The 19464-nt window shown below is 40.1% G+C and overlaps 1 protein-coding gene across 2 annotated transcripts in view; it reads left to right on the top strand.

Moving 5' to 3' along the window:
• Positions 1-1536: 1536 nt before the first annotated feature.
• Positions 1537-19464, top strand: part of LOC124426609 — a 31084-nt gene continuing 13156 nt past the window's right edge. Inside the window, exons 1-2 of one of the 2 annotated variants that reach the window (XM_046968508.1) lie at positions 1537-1669; positions 1791-2228. In XM_046968508.1, coding sequence (XP_046824464.1) covers positions 2147-2228 — 82 coding nt within the window. In that variant the 5' untranslated portion in view covers positions 1537-1669; positions 1791-2146. Of the gene's footprint in view, positions 2229-19464 lie in introns of both variants that reach the window. The other variant, XM_046968497.1, reaches the window with a different exon arrangement.

The raw sequence follows: 19464 nt of genomic DNA, 5'->3' as shown, positions 1-19464 counted from the left end.
TGTCGTAAACCGATCAAGTTATTCGGAGGCTTCGTAAAGCGAGCATACTTTGCATCGTTGGTGAATCTTCCACCTTCAAGCTTTCCAAAGATCAATGAAATTTCGCGCGAAACTGGAACGCTAGCGCTTACCGAGTCTCGAAACATGGATGAGAAGGGAAAGAGGAAATCACCGTCGATGATTTCCTAAGCGGCGTTTTCCATCGATCGTTTCACTGACGTTCGGTTCGTATGTAAGTAAATGTATAGGTACATACCATTGGGTTGTGATATTCAGACTCAACTCATTCATCCGGTCTTAATTAACTTAACTGTTTCTGATATACAGATATTTCCGTGATCGACAGATTTCTTGTGGATTGCGACAAGGTCATTTACATTTATTTGTCTACTCATCATAGAAAAAGGATAATGAAAATAAAGTAAAGAGGATGATATGCCAAGAAGATCATCGATCCAAGATAGACGTTTCCATTATGATCTTTTTGAACTATCGACAAAGTTTAAACAAAGTCAATAGACTCTCTTATGCATTTTCGTCGTTGTAGATCTGAAGAAGGAAAAAGAAAAAAGAAAAAATTTATAGAAGAAAAAAAAAACAGAAGTTTCATATATGAACACAAGTTGAACCTCGTCCGTTATTTCCGATATTGAGAAGGGAAAAACATTTGATCTGCCCCAACTTCTTGATTAATGTATCTCTAACAACTAAGTGAGGCTCGACCTTAATTACCGTAATTCTCCTTGATACCCATACGTCTTCGATGGACGAGAACAGTGATTAGCGCGCTTCTTCGTGAATCACGCGTCACTTGCATCGTACCAGTCGAGCTTTCGAGAGGACGAACGTGCGACCTTCGCTAAAGTGATTCTTAATCGTAGACTTGAGCTATCTTATTTATCTTGTCATTTACTTTCTCGTCTTCTAATCGAACTAGATGTACATATATATATATATAGAAAAGTAATTTAACACACGCAACATTTATAAAAATAAAATAAAATTTGAAGAGGTAGGAGATAGATATACTTTCGATTTTTATTCTCTTTACGATCAAGCAAGATCAGAACTTACATAGATATATACAAATGGGTGAAAATCGTCAAATAACCACCTTTCATCGTACATTCAACATACTCCCCTCCAGTATCCTTTTCTCCGCGTGCCATATATCCCATGTGGGGATATCGATATTGAAACGTAAAAAAGATTCAATCAGTCGCGAAGTTTCAGCGCCAATCAATCACTCCCTCCTGTCTAGCCACCCATCCGTAGCCGCCACCTCTTCTTCTTCTCCTCTTACTCCTCCTCAGCATTTCGCTTTAGGACGCGAAAGCTCCCTCGCGCGCGCAGCCCGCACTGGCGCGCCTGATCGCAACGACGGCGCTAAAATGGCCGAGAGGGTTCCAAGAGGAAGAGTGAGATAGGGTATGAAGAGAGAGAGAGGGGGGAGAGAGAGAGAGAGAGTATGTATGTGTGTATGTGTGTGCAAGAGAGAGAAGCGAAGCTTTTGGGTTGCACGACGGAGTCGACGCACTGGAAGCTCGCTGTGCTTGCGGCGGGAGCCTTCAGTAGCCGCTCGGACGTCGACCGGAAAAGCTCCGACGCGTTACGTCGCTTTTCTTGACGGTGTCCGTCGTAAAAAAGATCGTCGACGTTTCCTTCATCGGTGAGGAAACCATCGATCGAGACCATTTTAACTTATCTCCGTTTCTTTTTTCTCTCTTCTATCCTTTTTCCTCTCTTCGTCGTATAAATTTTTAAACTTTTTTCGATCTCATTAATTTTAGTTAAAATAAACCTACGAGTTTACGAAGAGAAAAAAAATTGCGGAGAAAGAAAGAAATAGATTTACGAGGAAGTTGTAAGTAACTGAAAAAAAAAAAATAAAAAATAAATAAACAAAAAAAAACAAAAGGAAATAAGAAACAAAAAGAAAGAGAAAAAAATTGTGATAGTGAAAAGTGCAATTTGAAAAAAAAAACCGATGGATCGTTACGCGATTGTGATGAACGTGATTACACGGAAGTGTTGATATGAACGATCGACAGTGATCTATCCGCTTGTCTCGGAAAAGCGCTCGCGCGCTTCTATGTGTATGTGCTTCGTGGGGTGTGGATAATTGCAATCGAGAGCGAGACACACGATGAGAAGTGTCGCGAAATACCGAGGCGCGCGTCCTTCCCTTTTCGTTTCGCTGCTTTTCGTCGTGTTCGCCGGCGTAACCGGTAAGAAAAATCAGTCTCGCGCGTTAAACCGAAACGCACGCTTCCTTGACGTACGTTCGATCACGTACTTCTTCTCTTGAACGAAGATAATGATTTTGGAATGGACAGAAGGTTGAGAAAGGATCTAAGGATTATTTATTTGCCTTACGTCAGAGTTATCACCTTTTCAGTTACTTTTGGTGACACTTGAATCGTTCGATGAAGCAGTAAGATCGATAATAGCTTTGATCATTATTTTCAACGATCGTTCCAGCCGACGGAACCTAATCGATTACGTCGATGTTTAGGAAAATAAGAAATTTCTTTTATTCTTCGATCAATCTTACGATCGATCCTTTAACTCGGATACGAAGGATCGAAAGATGGTAACGTTGACCTCGTCGTCAGTCGATCTCTCACGAATTCATGAGTGACTCTGCCTTTCGGTCAATCTTGAAAAAGAAAGAACGGCGAGTATCGTCGTTCGCTAACCTCTGCTCCGTAAATTCCTTCCGTTAACTACTCCTCTCGGAGGACGCCGTATACGCCGATAAGAAAAACGAGCGGCGCGAACGTATCGTTCGTCTCGGGAAGGAAAGAACGTAGTATATCGGATATGGTGAGACGAAAGATCCGATTTCGTTTTCTTTAAGCGAGACAAAACTTTCGATGGATGGGATTAAAGCGTCTTTTGTATATCAATACACCGAGGCGAAGTTAGCGAGGAGGTTAAAAAGAAAAAAGTAATATAGCTATAAAATAAGAGAGAGAGAGAGACAGACAGAGAGAGAGAGAGAGAGAGAGAGAGAGAGAGAGAGAGAAATGAGACTATTGGGCCCAATCGAGTCACGTACGTACTTTGGTACGTGCGTGTGTCTCTAACAGATAAATCCGAGTACTAGGAAGTAGAGACGAAGTAATCTCGATCGTATTGTACGCGAATATATCGAAGAGGATCTAGCGAAACGGATGTTATCGATGAAAGGCTACTCTTTGTCCGTCGGGAGCTTCCTTTTCGCCGTATCGCGTGTCCGAGAATAGAAGAAAAAAGAAAAATAGAGAAAAAGAGCAATAAAGTTTCGAATCATATCGGAGGTCGATCGTTTAATGAATCTAATTAATTGATATACCTTTTTGTTGAAAAAGGAAAGGAGAAAAGAGAGAATAAGAGAGAATAAGAGAGATAGAGAGAGAGAGAGAGAGGGAGTAGGGACGAAGAAAAACTACATAAAAATTAGTGCTTACCTTCAAGCGTTTTTTCCGCATGCCGTAAAACAGGAGGATCTTAATTAAATCGATTTCACGGGACGTTCATCGAGACTCATTCAAACGAACGTGAATATTCGTGGCTCGTGTACGTCGAAATCGGTAGTAGTTTAATTATCGGATTCTAATATAAATCCCAGATACGATTAATAAATATAAATTCGCTACTGCAAATATATATATATGTAATTAACGACGGCAAATATTCCTACTTGCTCGTGGTCGTTTTAATAAAATTGATCGGATAAATTTTACGAGGAACAATCGGACGAACGAGTATTGCCTATCGAACCCTCCTAACCGATTTGATAAAAATTTAATTAAACGTCCTCCCGCGAAATGATATTTGCACGAGGAAATTACGTAACGGAGTGCTTCTTTCGCGAAGAGCACTCGTTTGCGAGATCACACCGGACGATCCGTGAACTTTCTACGATTGAGAAGCTCCCGTAGTCTTTGCTCCTTCGTACTATTAAACGATGCGAAAGAAATGATTCGTTGAAATGTAATCGAGTCCGATTTCTTTCGAGTTTTACGATCTTAACTTTCTCCCTCTCTCTCTCTCTCTCTCTCTCTCTCTCTCTCACTCTTTTTCTTTCACTCTTTCAAACAATTGAAATCGATAAGCATTGCTACTCGATAGAACCATGAAGAGAAGTAAATGAACGATTACGAGGAATTCGATATTCTTTCCTTGAAGCATTGAAAATGATTCCGAATGAATTTCGCAATTCTTCCCATCGTCCGATAAGCCAAGCACTCAAATGATATTGATATTTCAACAGATTAAAATTTCATGGTTGATTATTTCAATAATCTTTTTCTATTATCATATGAAGGAAAACAAAGTATGAAGCATATTCATGAAAACAATAGCCTTACAGACGATAGGATCGATTACGATGCGATCGTTGACTAGACCGTGCTTTTCATCGTTGGCACGCAGTTAAATATTGATTGGTGAATTGTTCTTTTTACTCTCTATCCATCTCTTTTTTCTTCCTTTTTTCTTTTTTTCTCTCTTTTTTCTTTTCTCTCTCTCTCTCTCTCTCTCTCTTTTTTTCGCTGTTTTAATAAATCGACGAACCACAGTTCCGTGCCACGTAAAAGTTATGAATCTTTTAAATTCTTCGTGAAATAGACGCGTGTAAAATAGCTTTCGCCGTTAGTTCTCTCTCGCGCGTAGAGAGAACAGAACGGAAAGATTTGAAACGAGGAAGGTAGAGAAAGAAAGAGAGAGAGAGAGAGAGAGAGAGAGAGAGAGAGAGATAGAGATCGATAGATCGCACTTCTTCTCCAGGCTATACTGGGATAAGCGAGAAGGAAAAGGAGTTGGCTATTTAATGGGCAGCCCATTCGATGGGAGATACGTTCGGAATATCGCAAGTGTGTACTTGCTTCGGCGGTTGGATTTACGCGGCGGCATAATTAAAGTGTCACGCGAGGAGTAATGTTGATAACGCATAAAAGTAAGAAAAGGAAGAATAAGAAAAAGGAGAAGAAAGAGGAGAAGAAGAAGAAGAAGGAGAAGGAGACGAAGATGAAGACCGGGGTAACGGTGCTATGCACATGCTTTTGTTCTTAGAGAAGGAGAGGGGTTTAGCCGTGTGAGAAATTAAGCAATTAAGCCGTCTATTTTACTACCGGAGATCCGAGTTTCAGACACTAAGGCGCTCTTCCGATCTGGCTTCACCTTCTCTTACTTCTCTCTTTCGTCCGTTCGCTCTCTTAGGCTTTAAGCGTGAGTAAGGAACGTGGCGCGTAGAAACGTTATTAAGATATCGTCATGATGCTGAGGGAAGCAATTCTAGACATCGGGAGAGTAAGAGAAAGAGAGATAAAGAGAAAGAGAGATAAAGAGAAAGAAAGATAGAGAGAGAGAGAGAGAGAGAGAGAGAGAGAGAGAGAGAAGTTTGATGTAAGAAGAACGGCGATAGAAAAAGAGGAAAGAGACGTTGAGGATGAAGGAGTGAAAAAAAAGAAGAACCATTGGTGGAAGGTGAAGAAAGGCAAAGTTCAAGCCGAGACTCCTTCCAAGTGCCTCTGCTCCTAATTAGATCTCATTTGTACGACTGTAGGCAACCCTTGAAACGATTATTAATAACTTTCCCGAACGGCATTTAACGTCTCTTTTCATTACCGCACACCGAAAGAACTCGACGTGCTAATTATGAGCTTGCAAAGCCGCCAGACATGTCTTTGATTTTCGTGGTTTACCGAGTCCGCAAAGTTACTGCGGTTTTCGTTCGCCGGATACCCCTCTCGGACATAACGATAACTTTTCTTACTTTTCCCGTAAAACGAGAAAATCGAGAAATCTTTCTTACCTACGATGCGAATCTTTCAAACTTCCTTTTCGCTTGCTTCTTTTTTTTTTATTAAATAATATAGAGTGCAGTATTTCGTGTTACGTAAGAAAGACTTCGATCTTGTTGGACATGTTCTTATTGATACGAATTTATCCTTTCGTCCCTTTCTCTTTTTTTTTGTTCTTTTGTTTTTGTTTTTTTTTCTTTTTTCTTTCACGAATGAGTACGATTAATGCATTTTATGGGTACTATATCGCATGCATTTAATCAAAGATCAACAGGTGGCCATTAGCGAGGACTTGTCACGTTAAAGTGTTTATACTCTTTATTCTCTTCCGATACGAACTGAGGAATTCGCTTAGACAAGACTTCACGATTCACCAAGATAATATAATAATATTCCAAAGAATTTTGCTGTAAGATAGGATCGTCGATCACCCAACGATTCGTTAATGTCCGGTTAACGGGATAATCGAAATGATCGAGGGGGAAGTTCGCTCTCGCGTTCGTCACGATTTATCGCGAGCACGCTCTCGAAACCGTAAGAGAGCGTGCCTCGCTGTAGAATTATATTCTCGCGGTGCTCATTATACGAGAATAATGTTGACGGAAGGCGGGGAATAGCGAAGAAAGTTACGGTTTACATTAAACTTTTGATAAGATGTCCGCGCTCGTCGGTAGAAAGGATATAAAATATATCTACTACGTTACGTTAGGAAAGAGAGAAGAACAGAGATCGAGATAGAGAGATAAAGAAAACGAGAACTATCCGTTGGCCCGCGAGGCAAAAGGATTCTTCGATAAGCGTGAACGACGACGTCGAGACGAAGAAAAGTATACGCGAAAGAGATAGAGAAAAAACGGGAGAGAGAGAAATCTTATGTGTAGTAAATTCTTATGATATCCCTACAACGAAAAGTATAATCCGATGAACTAGTACATTTTCTAACGATAACAGCTAAGACATCGTCCCCTATCAGTCCTTCGGACACTTTAGAAATCTCTCAATTTATAAATTTCAACGAACGATGGCTGTTTTAAAACTATAAATGGCGTTTGCTCGTCGATAGATATCGTGTTATTGGAAGCGGTCTGTTTCGAAGATGAGATAAAAAAAAAAATAGGGAAAATGTGAAACGAAGAAAAATAGGAAAAAAAGTAAGAATTATGTGAAAAAGAGAGAGAGAGAGAGAGGGAGAGAGAGAGAGGAAAAGAGAAAAGGAAATGGAGAAGAGTAAGATAGAGAGAGAGAGAAGATAGAAAGTGAGAAGCAGAGGGGGAGGGACTCTCGAAGAGTGTCATAACCCCGATAAGCTGTTGCTGATTCCTACGGAACTTGAGCCGCATTTGAAAGGGAATCGTTGGGATTACCATTTACCTACTTCCAACTGAAATCCTTTTCCCAAACACCGATATTTCCTCTCGTAGATACGAACGCAGAAAGGATGTAAAAGAGAAAGAGAAAGAGAGAGAATGAGAATGAAAATCGACTATTCGAATAATCCTAAGCCACACCTTCTCTTAATTTCCAGGCGAAGAAGAACTTCATTATTCGAGTATCTAAACGCGTTGTACTTAGATATCTATATTAAATAAACTGTAATCGTTTTCTTTCCAACATTTGTCTGACTTTCAGCTTAACTGATGAAACGCATGCTCCGCGAGTTTCCTGGTCTGATAATAGTTTTTTTCCCTATCCTATCTTTCTAAAACCCTGGTGAACGTCATCTGACATTTGCAGACCCTTGAAATATATGATGGAACGTTGTCTGAAAATTCGAGGAAATAAAAACGTACCGCCTTATCGTCGTACGTCGCGATAACGTCAGTGCCGAAGGGGCAGATTCGAAGAAGCTTTCGAATTATATACGTGTGCGTGTGTGTGTTTGTGTGTGTGTGTGTGTGTGTGTGTGTGTGTGTGCGTGTATCTGTGTTTGTGTGTCTGTGTGCGTGTATGCACGCCTATATCGTTTGACGCGTTATATTTTATGGGCGCTTCCTAAGGTTCTCCTGAACGCGAATTAAAAAAATTCACGATCGACGCATCGATGATCGAACGAAACAACGATACTTTCCATCGGATGTGAGTTAGGTTTGAATTATTATCTAGCGTTTAGGATCCGGTCAATGATGTATTTGCGGTCGTCGAAAGCGCTGTGGGCGACTGCTCGCAACATGAGAATCATAAGTGCATATCTCTGGTAAGTTCTCGAAAGAACGAGAGAGGCTGGTCTAATGTAATCTTTCGAGAATTTTTCGTGAAGTCATTCCTGGCGTCTCATCGGTCTCTCCCTATTTTATTCTTTATCATCTTTCTGTTTCTTTCAACCCTCCTCCCTCTTTCTCATCCGCTCGCATCTGTCCCAGCAGTCCATTTAAAATTAATAGGACGCGTAAGCGCCCACACACGTGAGGAACCCCGCTAGCACTCACTCGCTTTTATTCGTGTTGACGTTCATAAAAAGATTCTCGCGTATGCCTACAGCAGCACGCGGTACCTTCATTTTCTCTCGTAATTACAAGAGAACAGATACACGCGCATAGGCAGTCACATAGGTATATATACACACTCGTAGAGTAAGCAACGAGAATCGTATGACGACGTGGGTTTCTTTCTTTTTTTTTTTTTTTTTCTTTCGAATAAAACTTTCTACGTCGTTCCGTGGACTGACTAAACGAGAACAAAATCAACGATGCCATGAATGCGCTTTAACTGCACCAGTATAATAAAATTTTTTAATTAAAAAGTACTATAGATCAGGAATGATAAAAGTTAGAAAAAGCTTGCCTTAGTACGCTATCGATTGCCGAAAGAAGAGCTAAACTGTCATCCCTTGGATGATATTTGTTTCGACGCAGTATCATCTTCCTTTTCTCTTCTTTTTTATGTATGTTCAATTGTTTGTTTTGTTTTGTTTTGTTTTCGAACGACGCATCGAAGTGCATTCGGATTACTCGTTGAAGCATCGCTCGACCTAGATCGTTCGTTACCTAGTTGATTTAAAGCGATACGAGCTTTCCATTTTGTCGATCCGAAGGAAAAGCGACCTATCGTTCGAGTATCTCCGGAAAATCGAACCTTTCCATGGAGCACCCTTATATCGATTCGACGGAATATCCTATCCATGGGGGTTATCAATTTAGCAAATTACTAATCGATGCACGGACTCAAGCCTTCGGCTATATAGCTGACTGGTCCGAGCATCACCCAGACGTGGGACGGATGTATGACGATCCTCGAGCGTCTCGAACGTGGCGTCCTATACGCTTGACGATGATCATTCCAACAACGACAGAGAGTCACTCTGGAGGGTGGCCGCTGGATTCCCATCGCGCGGTCATTCGTATCTATCAAACGTCACGCGAACGTGACGTTTACTAAATCGCTCGTATTTCGAACTCTACCGTCGCTTTTGCGGGATACTTTTACGGGGAGGAGAGACCGACTCGATTTATGGTTCGCCGTTGACGCGACCACTTTAAAGATATTATTGCTAGGACGGGCTATTCAAAAGACGGATGGCGGTCGAATCAAAAAGGCAAGATAAAGAGAGAAACTAAGTGAGTGGATCTGTAAATAAAAGATAGTGATAGAGTATATATTATATTTAAAGAATGTTAAGAAACAAGAGAAATCTTTAAGACACTTCTCGTATCATTTACATTTTACTATCCAAAGTAATACTATTATTATTGAATGATATCATCGAACGAGTTCATTCAGAAACTACCTTTATCTTACGTGTATTCTCTCTCTTTCTCTCTTCTTCTTCTTCTTCTTCTATTTCTCTTTCTTTGTACGTATATACACGTAATATTCAGGTCATATAATTCCGTGAGTCGAGATATTTGAGTTTGTACACAGTAGGTTCGTAACATACCACGACATGTCCAGATTGTGGAGAGACAGGGAAAACTCATAGAGTGTGAGTTTGCAAGCCAGACACACGTTCCGATATTTCGTTGCTCCGATGATTCTAACCGTCACTCTACCCCCCCTACCTACTTGTATTATCGAAAATGTCACGGAATGGTAGAACGTGGTACATACGTTATATTGAAAAATAGCCGGATCGAGTGCAACGCGAGCAGGATCATCGTTGAAATTTCAACGAAGCGTAACCCTCCCTGAAATATTAAGTGTCGCCGTGATACTGTACGGATGTAATGTGGTGTGCGTGCGACGATCGAAAATATCAAAACTATCGATCACATAAATCATACGTTAGTACGGTAACTCATGACGTATGCGTTATACGACCGCGCCTCGTTATTAAACGAACCGCGTTGGACGAACCAAACGTGACCACAACGATCACCGTGTACGAGTAACGCGATGCCAAAACGCAAATGTGAATATTCCAAACTAGAGGATAAAGCAAAATCTATCGATAAGAAAGTCATGCGCTTTCGAAGAGTGTATTTAATTTTTCCCTTTTTGAAATTCGATACTCCTATAATAGGATACGTTTGTATAAAATAGTTTCTAAACTTGACAATATTCCCTAAGGAATACCGTTCATTTATAACGAAAGAAGCGAGAGGGGAAACTCAATTACAGGATCAAACGAGACGACCTTCGTCTTCGGTAAATCACAATATACTGTCCTTTTCTCTTTCTCATCTCTTCTCTTTCTTTCTCGTTTCCCCTCGCTCGATGGATATATGTACTACAACAAGCAGACTTAGAGGCGAGGCTGTTATGGGTTCGACTAGTTGAAGTTAAGCCATTTTTCGTTAAAGCAGTTTAAGGTGTCAAACTTCGAACCGAGTCGCGCCGTGCTACGTCGTCGTCGTCGTCGTAGTTGTCGTCGTATTGAGTTGAATTTTAGGGATCGATACTAGGCACTTTGGTAAAAGTCGTTTGGTATACTGATCAACGACGAACGCTGAAGAATGGTTTATCCATTAATTAAGCTGTTTCTTCGTAGTAAGATCATGAGGGAGAAGATGCGATAGAAAAAGGAAAAGAGAGGAAGGGAAAAAGAATCGGGTAGTAAAGAAGGGAGGAATGAAGTTTACTGAAGCAAGCAATATGCCGTAAGAATTCTCATCGGGACGAACGCGTCGCAACGTAAATCCTCATTTCCGCGAGAAATGTTTAACGATAAGAGGAGAATATATTAATCCGTAAAAACGAGTTTGGAAGACGTTGTCTTCTTTCTCGTCACGACAGTGACGATCGATAATACTTAAATGAATGAAATCGATCAATGTTTTTTCGAGTCTAAAACGTAATACGTAATGCACGTCTTTCAAATAGCTATAAAGAATATTGAATGATGAAAATTATCTGTGGTGGGGAAAATAAAACAAAGTGAAATCACGGTAGTTCAGTCATGAACGAAAATCGAAGTGAAAATGGTAGATATCGTCGTAGACGAAGTTTCTTCGGGTAAATAACAATTTACGAGCTTTTTTACGATTTCCTTGCGGGAAAAGTGATATACTATTTTTCCATGATTCGAAAAGTAAATTTAATTACTCGTTAAAAGAAAGAAAATACATATATACTTTTTTTTTCTTAACAAATTCGATTTATAAATATTCTCAAAAAATTTATACGACTCGAGAGACAATATATTTAAGATATATGCATATATCTTTGGGCATGAATTTCCACAAAGTAGCACTTCTAAGTGCGAAGATCGGAGTTCGTTCGAATGAAAGCTCTTGGACAAGTTGCAGGCAAACACAAGGAATACGGTGGCTAGCGTTTCGTTCTTCAACACGACTTTCGTTCAAGGAACCGTTGTTGCTGAATGCGTAGCTTCCGCATCGATGCACTTTCCGAACTTACTTGAAATCGTTGTACCGAGAAGTGACACGCTCGACTTTGTCGTTTCCAAGAAGCGAACTTGACGCAAAAGATGTCCCGCAGGTCATTCACCCTTTCACACGAATCCTCACAACTTGCTACTTTCTACAATCCCGTCTTACGTAATGGAATTTTTGGTTTATTTTATTTTTTTCTTTTTTTTTTTTACGCCCGAAAGAAGTTACTTCCAACAGTAAGATATCGATTTATTTGCATGATCAAAAAGTTTTCTTCTCTTTTTCTTTGAATTATCCAACAAGTACATATATTTTGTCGAAATTTTATATTATTTTTAGATCATTTAACAAATAATATTGTTAACAACAAGGATAATCGCTGACATTTCTTTTTCTTTCGTTTTATCAAAATGTAGCAATAGATAAAGAGATATAGACCAGAAGACAATGTAATAGTGATCGATTACGTTCAACGAGTTATTTCTCATCGCCCACATATCTTTTCCTTTTTCTCCTCCTACTCCTCTTTAGACACCTTCCGTTAGTCGATGTTTCTTCGTTCAAACATTCTTTCGTCCGTGGCTCATTATTTCTCTCACATTTTTCCGTTCTCATGTATTCGTGCAAATCGTTCAGAAATTCGCGATTCGAGATAGATAGGAAATCGAGTGAAATCATGATACCAAAGTAAGAAGAGTGAGAGAAAGAGAGAGAGAGAGAGAGAGAGAGAGAGAGAGAGAGAGAAAGAGAGAGAGAAAGGAAATTATACGGGATATCCTTGGAAATACTGACTTTTTTTGGAATAAAGTGACTTTTCGTGTAATCCTATTCACTCGACGATGAATTACGATCAGATTCCGAGACTTCGACCTGTAAAGAATTGCAAAATTATCGAGAAATGTCTTCTAAACAGTCTTTCCTTCCTTCCTTCCTTCCTTCCTTCCTACTATTTTCTTTTAAGAGAAAAAGAAAAAAAGTATACGTAACTTGCTTCAAACGAAGTTTTGCTGTGGAATTCCATTACCGAATTCACGTTCGAACGAGTTCTTATTTTGAATTCACAAATTTCGTAAGATTTCCATATGCTTCTATCGTTGAGGCACGTTTTCACGGCGTTTCTACGTACATACACACACACACATATATATATATATATAATTAATTGAAAATGATATTCCTTAAACGAGAATGCGGAACGTGCCATCGATGAATGATGCCTTCTTGTAATTCGTTCGACTTAAGCAAAAGGTAAAGATACCTGTAAATCGTATTACTCCATTACACGAATGTGTTTCAATCCTTTGCTGTTGAATCCTTTAGATCTTTCATTTGGAAAAAAAAGAGAGAGAGAGAAAGAGAGAGCTTACTTCCACAGTACGGAAATGAACGTTTTCTGTTGGTAATTCTCTGACCTGTTTTCCCTGTATACTCTCGTAGCTTTGTAGCCTTGTCCTCATCGCGACTTACTCCAACAGAAAGAGAAAGAGAAAGAGAGGAAAGTATCAAGAAAAGGGTTTCCATTTCATGAAAGGTCACCGAGCTAGACTAAACGAAGAAGAAGAAGTCTCCTCCCCTGGCAAGCGTTGAAAAGCTGCAACAGGAGTTATCATCGCCTGGCGCGGTTGCCCATAATTTTCTGCTATTTACCGGATGTGCATAAGATGAGGCAATGAATGCACGCGCGTATACCTACTTGTCGGCACGGAGTAATAAAGTACTTCGCTGCTTGTGAAAGAGGTCATTTTTCTCACTAACTGTTTACACTTCATTATTTTGCTATAGTTTTCTCTCTCTCTCTCTCTTTCTCTTTCTCTTTCTCTTTCTCTTTCTCTTTCTCTTTCTTCCTTCTTTTCACTACTATCAAGCAAAAAAAAATTCAATGAAAAAAAGATAATGACCATATGAGATTCATCTAATAAAACACACCGATGTTATTTTCAAATGATTGACTTGGGATTCGTTCTATAAGAAAAACATTAGTTGTCTAGTCCAATGTTTAATCTTTCCGATGAATCATTTCGTTCTGTCGTCGTATAAATATTTCGCACATATCCGCAACGTGCGCATATGGAACAACAAATATCACCTCTCTCGGACTTGGTTGGTTGGATTTTCATCTCTGGTAGTAATTTAATATCTACGACATAGTAGATACATTAACGATACGCCATATTTCTTTCGATCTATTTTTTCTCCTTTTTTCTTTGACTGAATGCGTTACGGTCGGCTGGAAATATGCATCTTCCGTTTTAATCAAGGCACGTTGGAGTTAACGAGACGGTTTAAAATATTCGGAAGGAAACGGGATGTATGTAGATACCTCCGTACAAACCGAAATTAGTAACGCGTGCGCGAAAACGTCGACGAGAAATATTCTCATATAATTACAAGCGCAGACGTATGTTGGTAGATCGGTGTACAGGCGCTTAGCGAACTCTCATGGAAATATTAAAGTAGGATAGATGTACTATATATGTGTATATGTATGTGCGTGTATATGTACGTACGTACGTTCCTATAAAGTTACTACAATCTACGAAAGGATATTGCATCTAACAACGGATTTCGTCTAGGATTCGTTCACTTGCCGTACACGTACGATCGACATGTATCGAGAGGAAGACGGATATCGTTTTCGAATTTTCGCAATCGTACACGTACACATGGAAGACCGTCCTTGTCGTTATGCAATCACGTTCGTGAAAACGTTCGAAAAGATTCTTTCGAATAGCCTGTTCGTACGGCTTCGTTCGGTAGTAGCTAACGAAATAACCAGAATAAAGATGGATCTAAATCGAAATAAGCAAAAGCTCAAATCCCATTGAGATGAATCGTAAAAGCAATAACGATTTTCCGTACTATAACGATATCGTTCGCGTACGCAGCTCGATTAACCTCGTGTCAGAAAAGACGAGAAAGCGCATACGTCGACTTCACAATCTATCTGATACAATATATAAATCGAAAGAAAAAGAGAGCACATGCAATCCGTTCGATGTTTAAACGCTTTATTGAATTTTCATCTCGTCGTAACTTGAACGTGTTACGGATCAAACGCGATCGTATCGAGACATGTTAAAAAAAGATAAAAAATAGATATAGGACGATGCTACTCTTCTATATCATATAAGTATGTAAGCTGTGTATGTATGTGCGTGTGTGTGAGAGTGTGAGAGAGAGAGAGAGAGAAAGAGAGTATCTTGCTAGATATTACATCGTTTTGCTACTGAAATTGAATGCTTCTGAAATTGAAAATCATATCCACGATCTACGAATTTACCCGTGGCGTTCTTTCAAAAGAAAAGTTTTTAAGTCATATACGTATTAAATAAATTGGTAGAAGAGTCGAAAGTATGATAGCACGATGAAAAGGGATTCTTATATAACGATATTGTATGATATCTCGAGGAGAATTCAGCACATTCCGTGTATTTCCACGGGAGATTACTTCCCCGGTAGGCGTTGGACAAGATACGTTTAATTAAAAAACACGCTTTCGTGCGGAAAGCTCGAAGGATGCGGGTGTACGTATGCGGTCGAGCGAAACGAAAAAGTAGGGTGACGAGATAGAGGAAGAGAGAGAAGTTTGTGGTGGGGACGATTCGACTGGGAAACTCGAGAGGGAGGAAAGGTGACCAAGCTCGGAACGAAAGCAATCGCGTTAGAAGCGGCTAGCACACCAGCCACACCATCGTCCCAATTTCGCGCGTGGCAATTAAACGTTATTCGTCGGGCACGCGGTCGGAGAGGAAATTGCTCAGTCAGGACTAGCACGATGCATTGTTGTTCTTTCCAATTCTCTCTCTCTCTCTCTCTCTCTTTCTCTCTCTTTTTCTCTCTCTGTTTCTCTCTCTTCATCGTTTTTTTGCTATTCGCTCGTCGCGGATTTCAGTAGAGCAACGAAATCGAATATCACGCGTTTCAATTAAGCTTACAGTTTCGTGTACCTCTGCCGCAGCCGTTGCTGTTGGATGAGCGACGGCTAATTTCTTTCTCCCAACACGATTATCGGATCTCGGAGGATCAAGCGTTCGTTTCGACGTTTCTCCCAGAGAATGAAATTTGTCGAGATTTCGAAAGTACTACAATAACTTGTCGTACATAGGATGATGGATGGCACGAGAGTCAATTTCTACCATATTTTATGCTATTTAAAAGCGTAACTTTTAATTCAACATCTTGTTTACGCGTCTCAACAATCCTCCATCTCATTTTTTTCTTTTTTTGTTCGAGTAGGTATTATCTGATCCCGCGATATATCGCGTACTAGAAAAATAAACGAATGAATTTTCTTGTTTATGCGCTCCGGCAAAATAACGTTTAATCTTTATGCTAATGATCTTATTTCGAGTATAAGATTTAAGATCTATCTCGCACCTTTCTTTTTTTTTTAACATCAAAATGTCAAGGGTTACGCGACCATCGAAGAAGTCGCGACATGCAAATCGGACGCGAGTTATTCGAAGACCATTTCGAATTCTATCTAGTAATGCAAGCAGTTCGAAAGCAATTTAAATTCTCTCCTTCGTCGTTGGCAAATTCAAATTGCTTTTGCAGAATTCGCGCGGTACTCTTCGTCTCTCCACCTAAATCGCGCATCCGACATCTACCTTCTCCATCGGAAATCTCATTTCCTATGCGGGCGACATACGTATTACCCAATTAAAATAATAAGCGTCGTAAGGAGCAACTTAATCGCGAGGGAAAACTCCTCCCTTGTGTAACATTACAGTCCTTATATTCCACTTAACGTCGGGGCCAGCATTCATCGTCCCGTTTCTCAGTCGAAAAGTCACTCCCTCCTTTCGTGTGCGGCTAACGAAGCTGAAAATGTGAGTGTCGGGAAAAGATGCGATCCAATGGAAGGAAAGGGAAAGACTGAACGAGGGCAAAGGTGGTTTGCTGATTTCTTGTGATTTCGAAAGATGAAAGAGAAAGGACGAAGTAGTAGAAGAAAGAAAAGATGGGGGGGGAGTAAACGAGACGAAGTTGCGCGAGTTGGAAGGAATAGGGAAAAAGTAACACGAGAGAGAAAGAGAGAGAGGGGGAGGGCGGTGGAGGGAGGGAGGGGGAGAAGAGAGAAAGAGAAAGAAAAAAAAGGGAAGATAGAAAAAAGTCGAGCGATGGTGCGGTCTAATCACGATTCATGGCAGCGCAAAACAATGGAGGTGCACTTTCTATGCAGACAAGTAGAGGCAGTCAACGCGTCACGAAGCGTGGGTACCGGAATTGGAAAGAATGCGACTCACGGGGATGGAGGGTAGCGATTATCGCCCCGGCTCATTACGCCTTCTACTACCGGAAAGTGTCGGCTAAAACCGTAAGGATTCGAATCGCGTGAAGCGATAAATAAAAGGCGCAAAGAGGCGTAGGTAGTACTTGGTAGTGGCAGAAGAGCGGATTCTCGAAGGCGGAACTCGCGAAAGGGAGCGAGAGGCAAGAACCCGCGCGATCTATCGGTACTCGCCTCCCGAGATATCAGACGGTGATGGCAAAAACGCAAACGACTCCGCGTGGAACGTGGAACGAAGTCATTACGCTCCAACGGGAATCGAAAGAAATTGCGCACGGCCGTCTCTCTTCGTTAATCCTCCGCTCGCGCAATACTACGTACGTACGTACAAATATATGTACGTACAGAAAGGATTCAGAGAATATTTACGAACGTTCTTAGAACGAAAGTTTCCCAATAAAAGCTCTCTCTATATGTTTATTCGTGCTTGAATATTCGCCACATCACGGTTCCTTGATACGCGAACGAACCGAAAAATTTACCTATTCGGTCAAACGAAATAGCTATGATTCTTTCGCCTTTGAACTTATTAAAACTTTCATATATTAGGAAAAATCGATATCTATCGAATAAAGTTCATCTCTATTGATTTTTATGCTTTCTCGAATAGTATCTCTAGTAAGTAATAATACTACTGTTATTATTACTCGAATGCGTTTGTGAAAATTGAAGGAACCTCCGTGACAATATCTCGCGGATTATCGCGTCGTATGGAAATATCGTGTAGCTCGCTATATGGTTTTATTCTTTCTCTCTTTTTCTCTCTCTCTCCTTCTCTTTTTCTTTTTATTCAAGTAAGAAGACTACGTCGTCTTTTATCCTTTTATGCTCTTGTTTTTCCAATTCGTGAGGACGCGTTCCATATTCGGTAGATTCCCTTCCCCCTTTCTTCTCGCTCGTTGGTCCATCTCGTTCGACTTTATTCGGCGTCTTTTCTTCTTTGCTTCTTTCGTTCCACTTCTTCGTATATTTCGTAACTCGTAGTCGTCCTGTCGCTATTTTTTTGCTCTCTTTCTCTCGGAAACAGCTTTAGTACACAACAGAAAACGCAAACGTGGCGATGGGCTTTTCCACAGCCGAATCTCTTTTCCACAACCTCGCATCCGTAATCAGATTTCCGATAATGAATTGATCCGTCGTTGCTGGTCAGCCAAGGATTTCGTTCAAAGCCCGGCGCTAGAAAGAATTACGGCTAACCGTTACGAAATCGGATAACGTCGAATTATCTTTCGCTTTTATTGCTCGCTACCCGTTACATTGTTCCGCCGAACGAAATAAAGAGATTATGTTCCTGATTGAACGACCATTTTGATTCGGTTCGCGTGCACGTTACCTGCCAAACAAGAGACGACTATTTTCTTTTCACCGTTTTCAGGATAAGATATTTTCTCCTTCTCTTTATTTATTTATTTAATCTTATTGAAAGAACCAATTTTTTCTCGTTGTTTTTTTCGAAATCGAAAAACATCAAAATAAAATCATTTTACTGGTATGCTTCTCGTCGCAACTTCTCTAGGTGGAAATAAAATCGGCGATTCACGGAAAGAATCTCCATGAAACTTTTTAGGACGATTGCATTCCATCTTCGAAAAAGATTTTATCTTTCGTAGCCGGCATCGGTGGACGAATCAATCGGAAAAAGGACTAGCGTTTTTGCTAAGTATACTTCAAGGATCGTATATGTAGGAAGAGAGTCGCTTGAAATCATGAGAATATAAGTTCATTGTTGGATACGAACTCTCTCGACGGACGTGTAAGGGGATTGCACCTTGTCCCCACTCCTAGCCGCGAACTCGGCATAACGTATGTCTATTGTTGTTGCACTCTCTTCCTCATAACATCGTGCGCGCATCAACGAGGATATGCATCGTTCTTTTTATTGCATTCCGTTCTCCCTCTATATCTATCCTCTTCCTTAATTTCTACCTTACGAAGTTATATTACATACGTAGATATAGTAAAAAGAAGAAAAATCAAAAAATGAGATACAGAGATTCGATATTAATCGATTCGTTTAACGAGCAAACGAGAATCACCGAGACACGATTCTTATCGTACTCAGAATTATTTCTATCTATCTATCTATCGTGCGATACTTTGGCGCCGTTAGACGTCGTGTACAGGGACATACTTTACCACCGAGTTAGAAAGATATAGAGATGGAGATATGTAATCTCGGAATTACATCGGTTCCTACCAATACCGGTCTTCCCCTTATTGTCACGAGTATCGTGACTTTCGAAATAAAGATAAATAAAATTATATAGATACTCACTTTTAATAAGTATCAATCGGAATTATAATTAACTAGTAATAAGAACACTGACGCTTTTACGTTTCTTTTAAATTTTTTTTTAATATCGTTTTTAAAAATCAATTAAATGAATCGTTCAAAACTTTACTCTAAGTCAAGTCACTATATATTAAATCAAAATGGAATAATAGAAACTCTACGTGGCATGTCTCTACGTCTTATCTCATAGAAGCTGTATCCGTTCCTTTCCGATTGGAATGAAGTTTGTTGAAGATTACGCTTGCCCCGAAGGTAGCCGTATTACGTAGAAGCTTCTAAAACGATTCACGATATATTGGGATTTCTTGGAGGTATTATATC

The sequence above is a fragment of the Vespa crabro genome, chromosome 1, assembly GCF_910589235.1.
Source record: "Vespa crabro chromosome 1, iyVesCrab1.2, whole genome shotgun sequence".
Taxonomy (NCBI): domain Eukaryota; kingdom Metazoa; phylum Arthropoda; class Insecta; order Hymenoptera; family Vespidae; genus Vespa; species Vespa crabro.
This window is presented reverse-complemented; position numbering and strand designations above follow the sequence as displayed.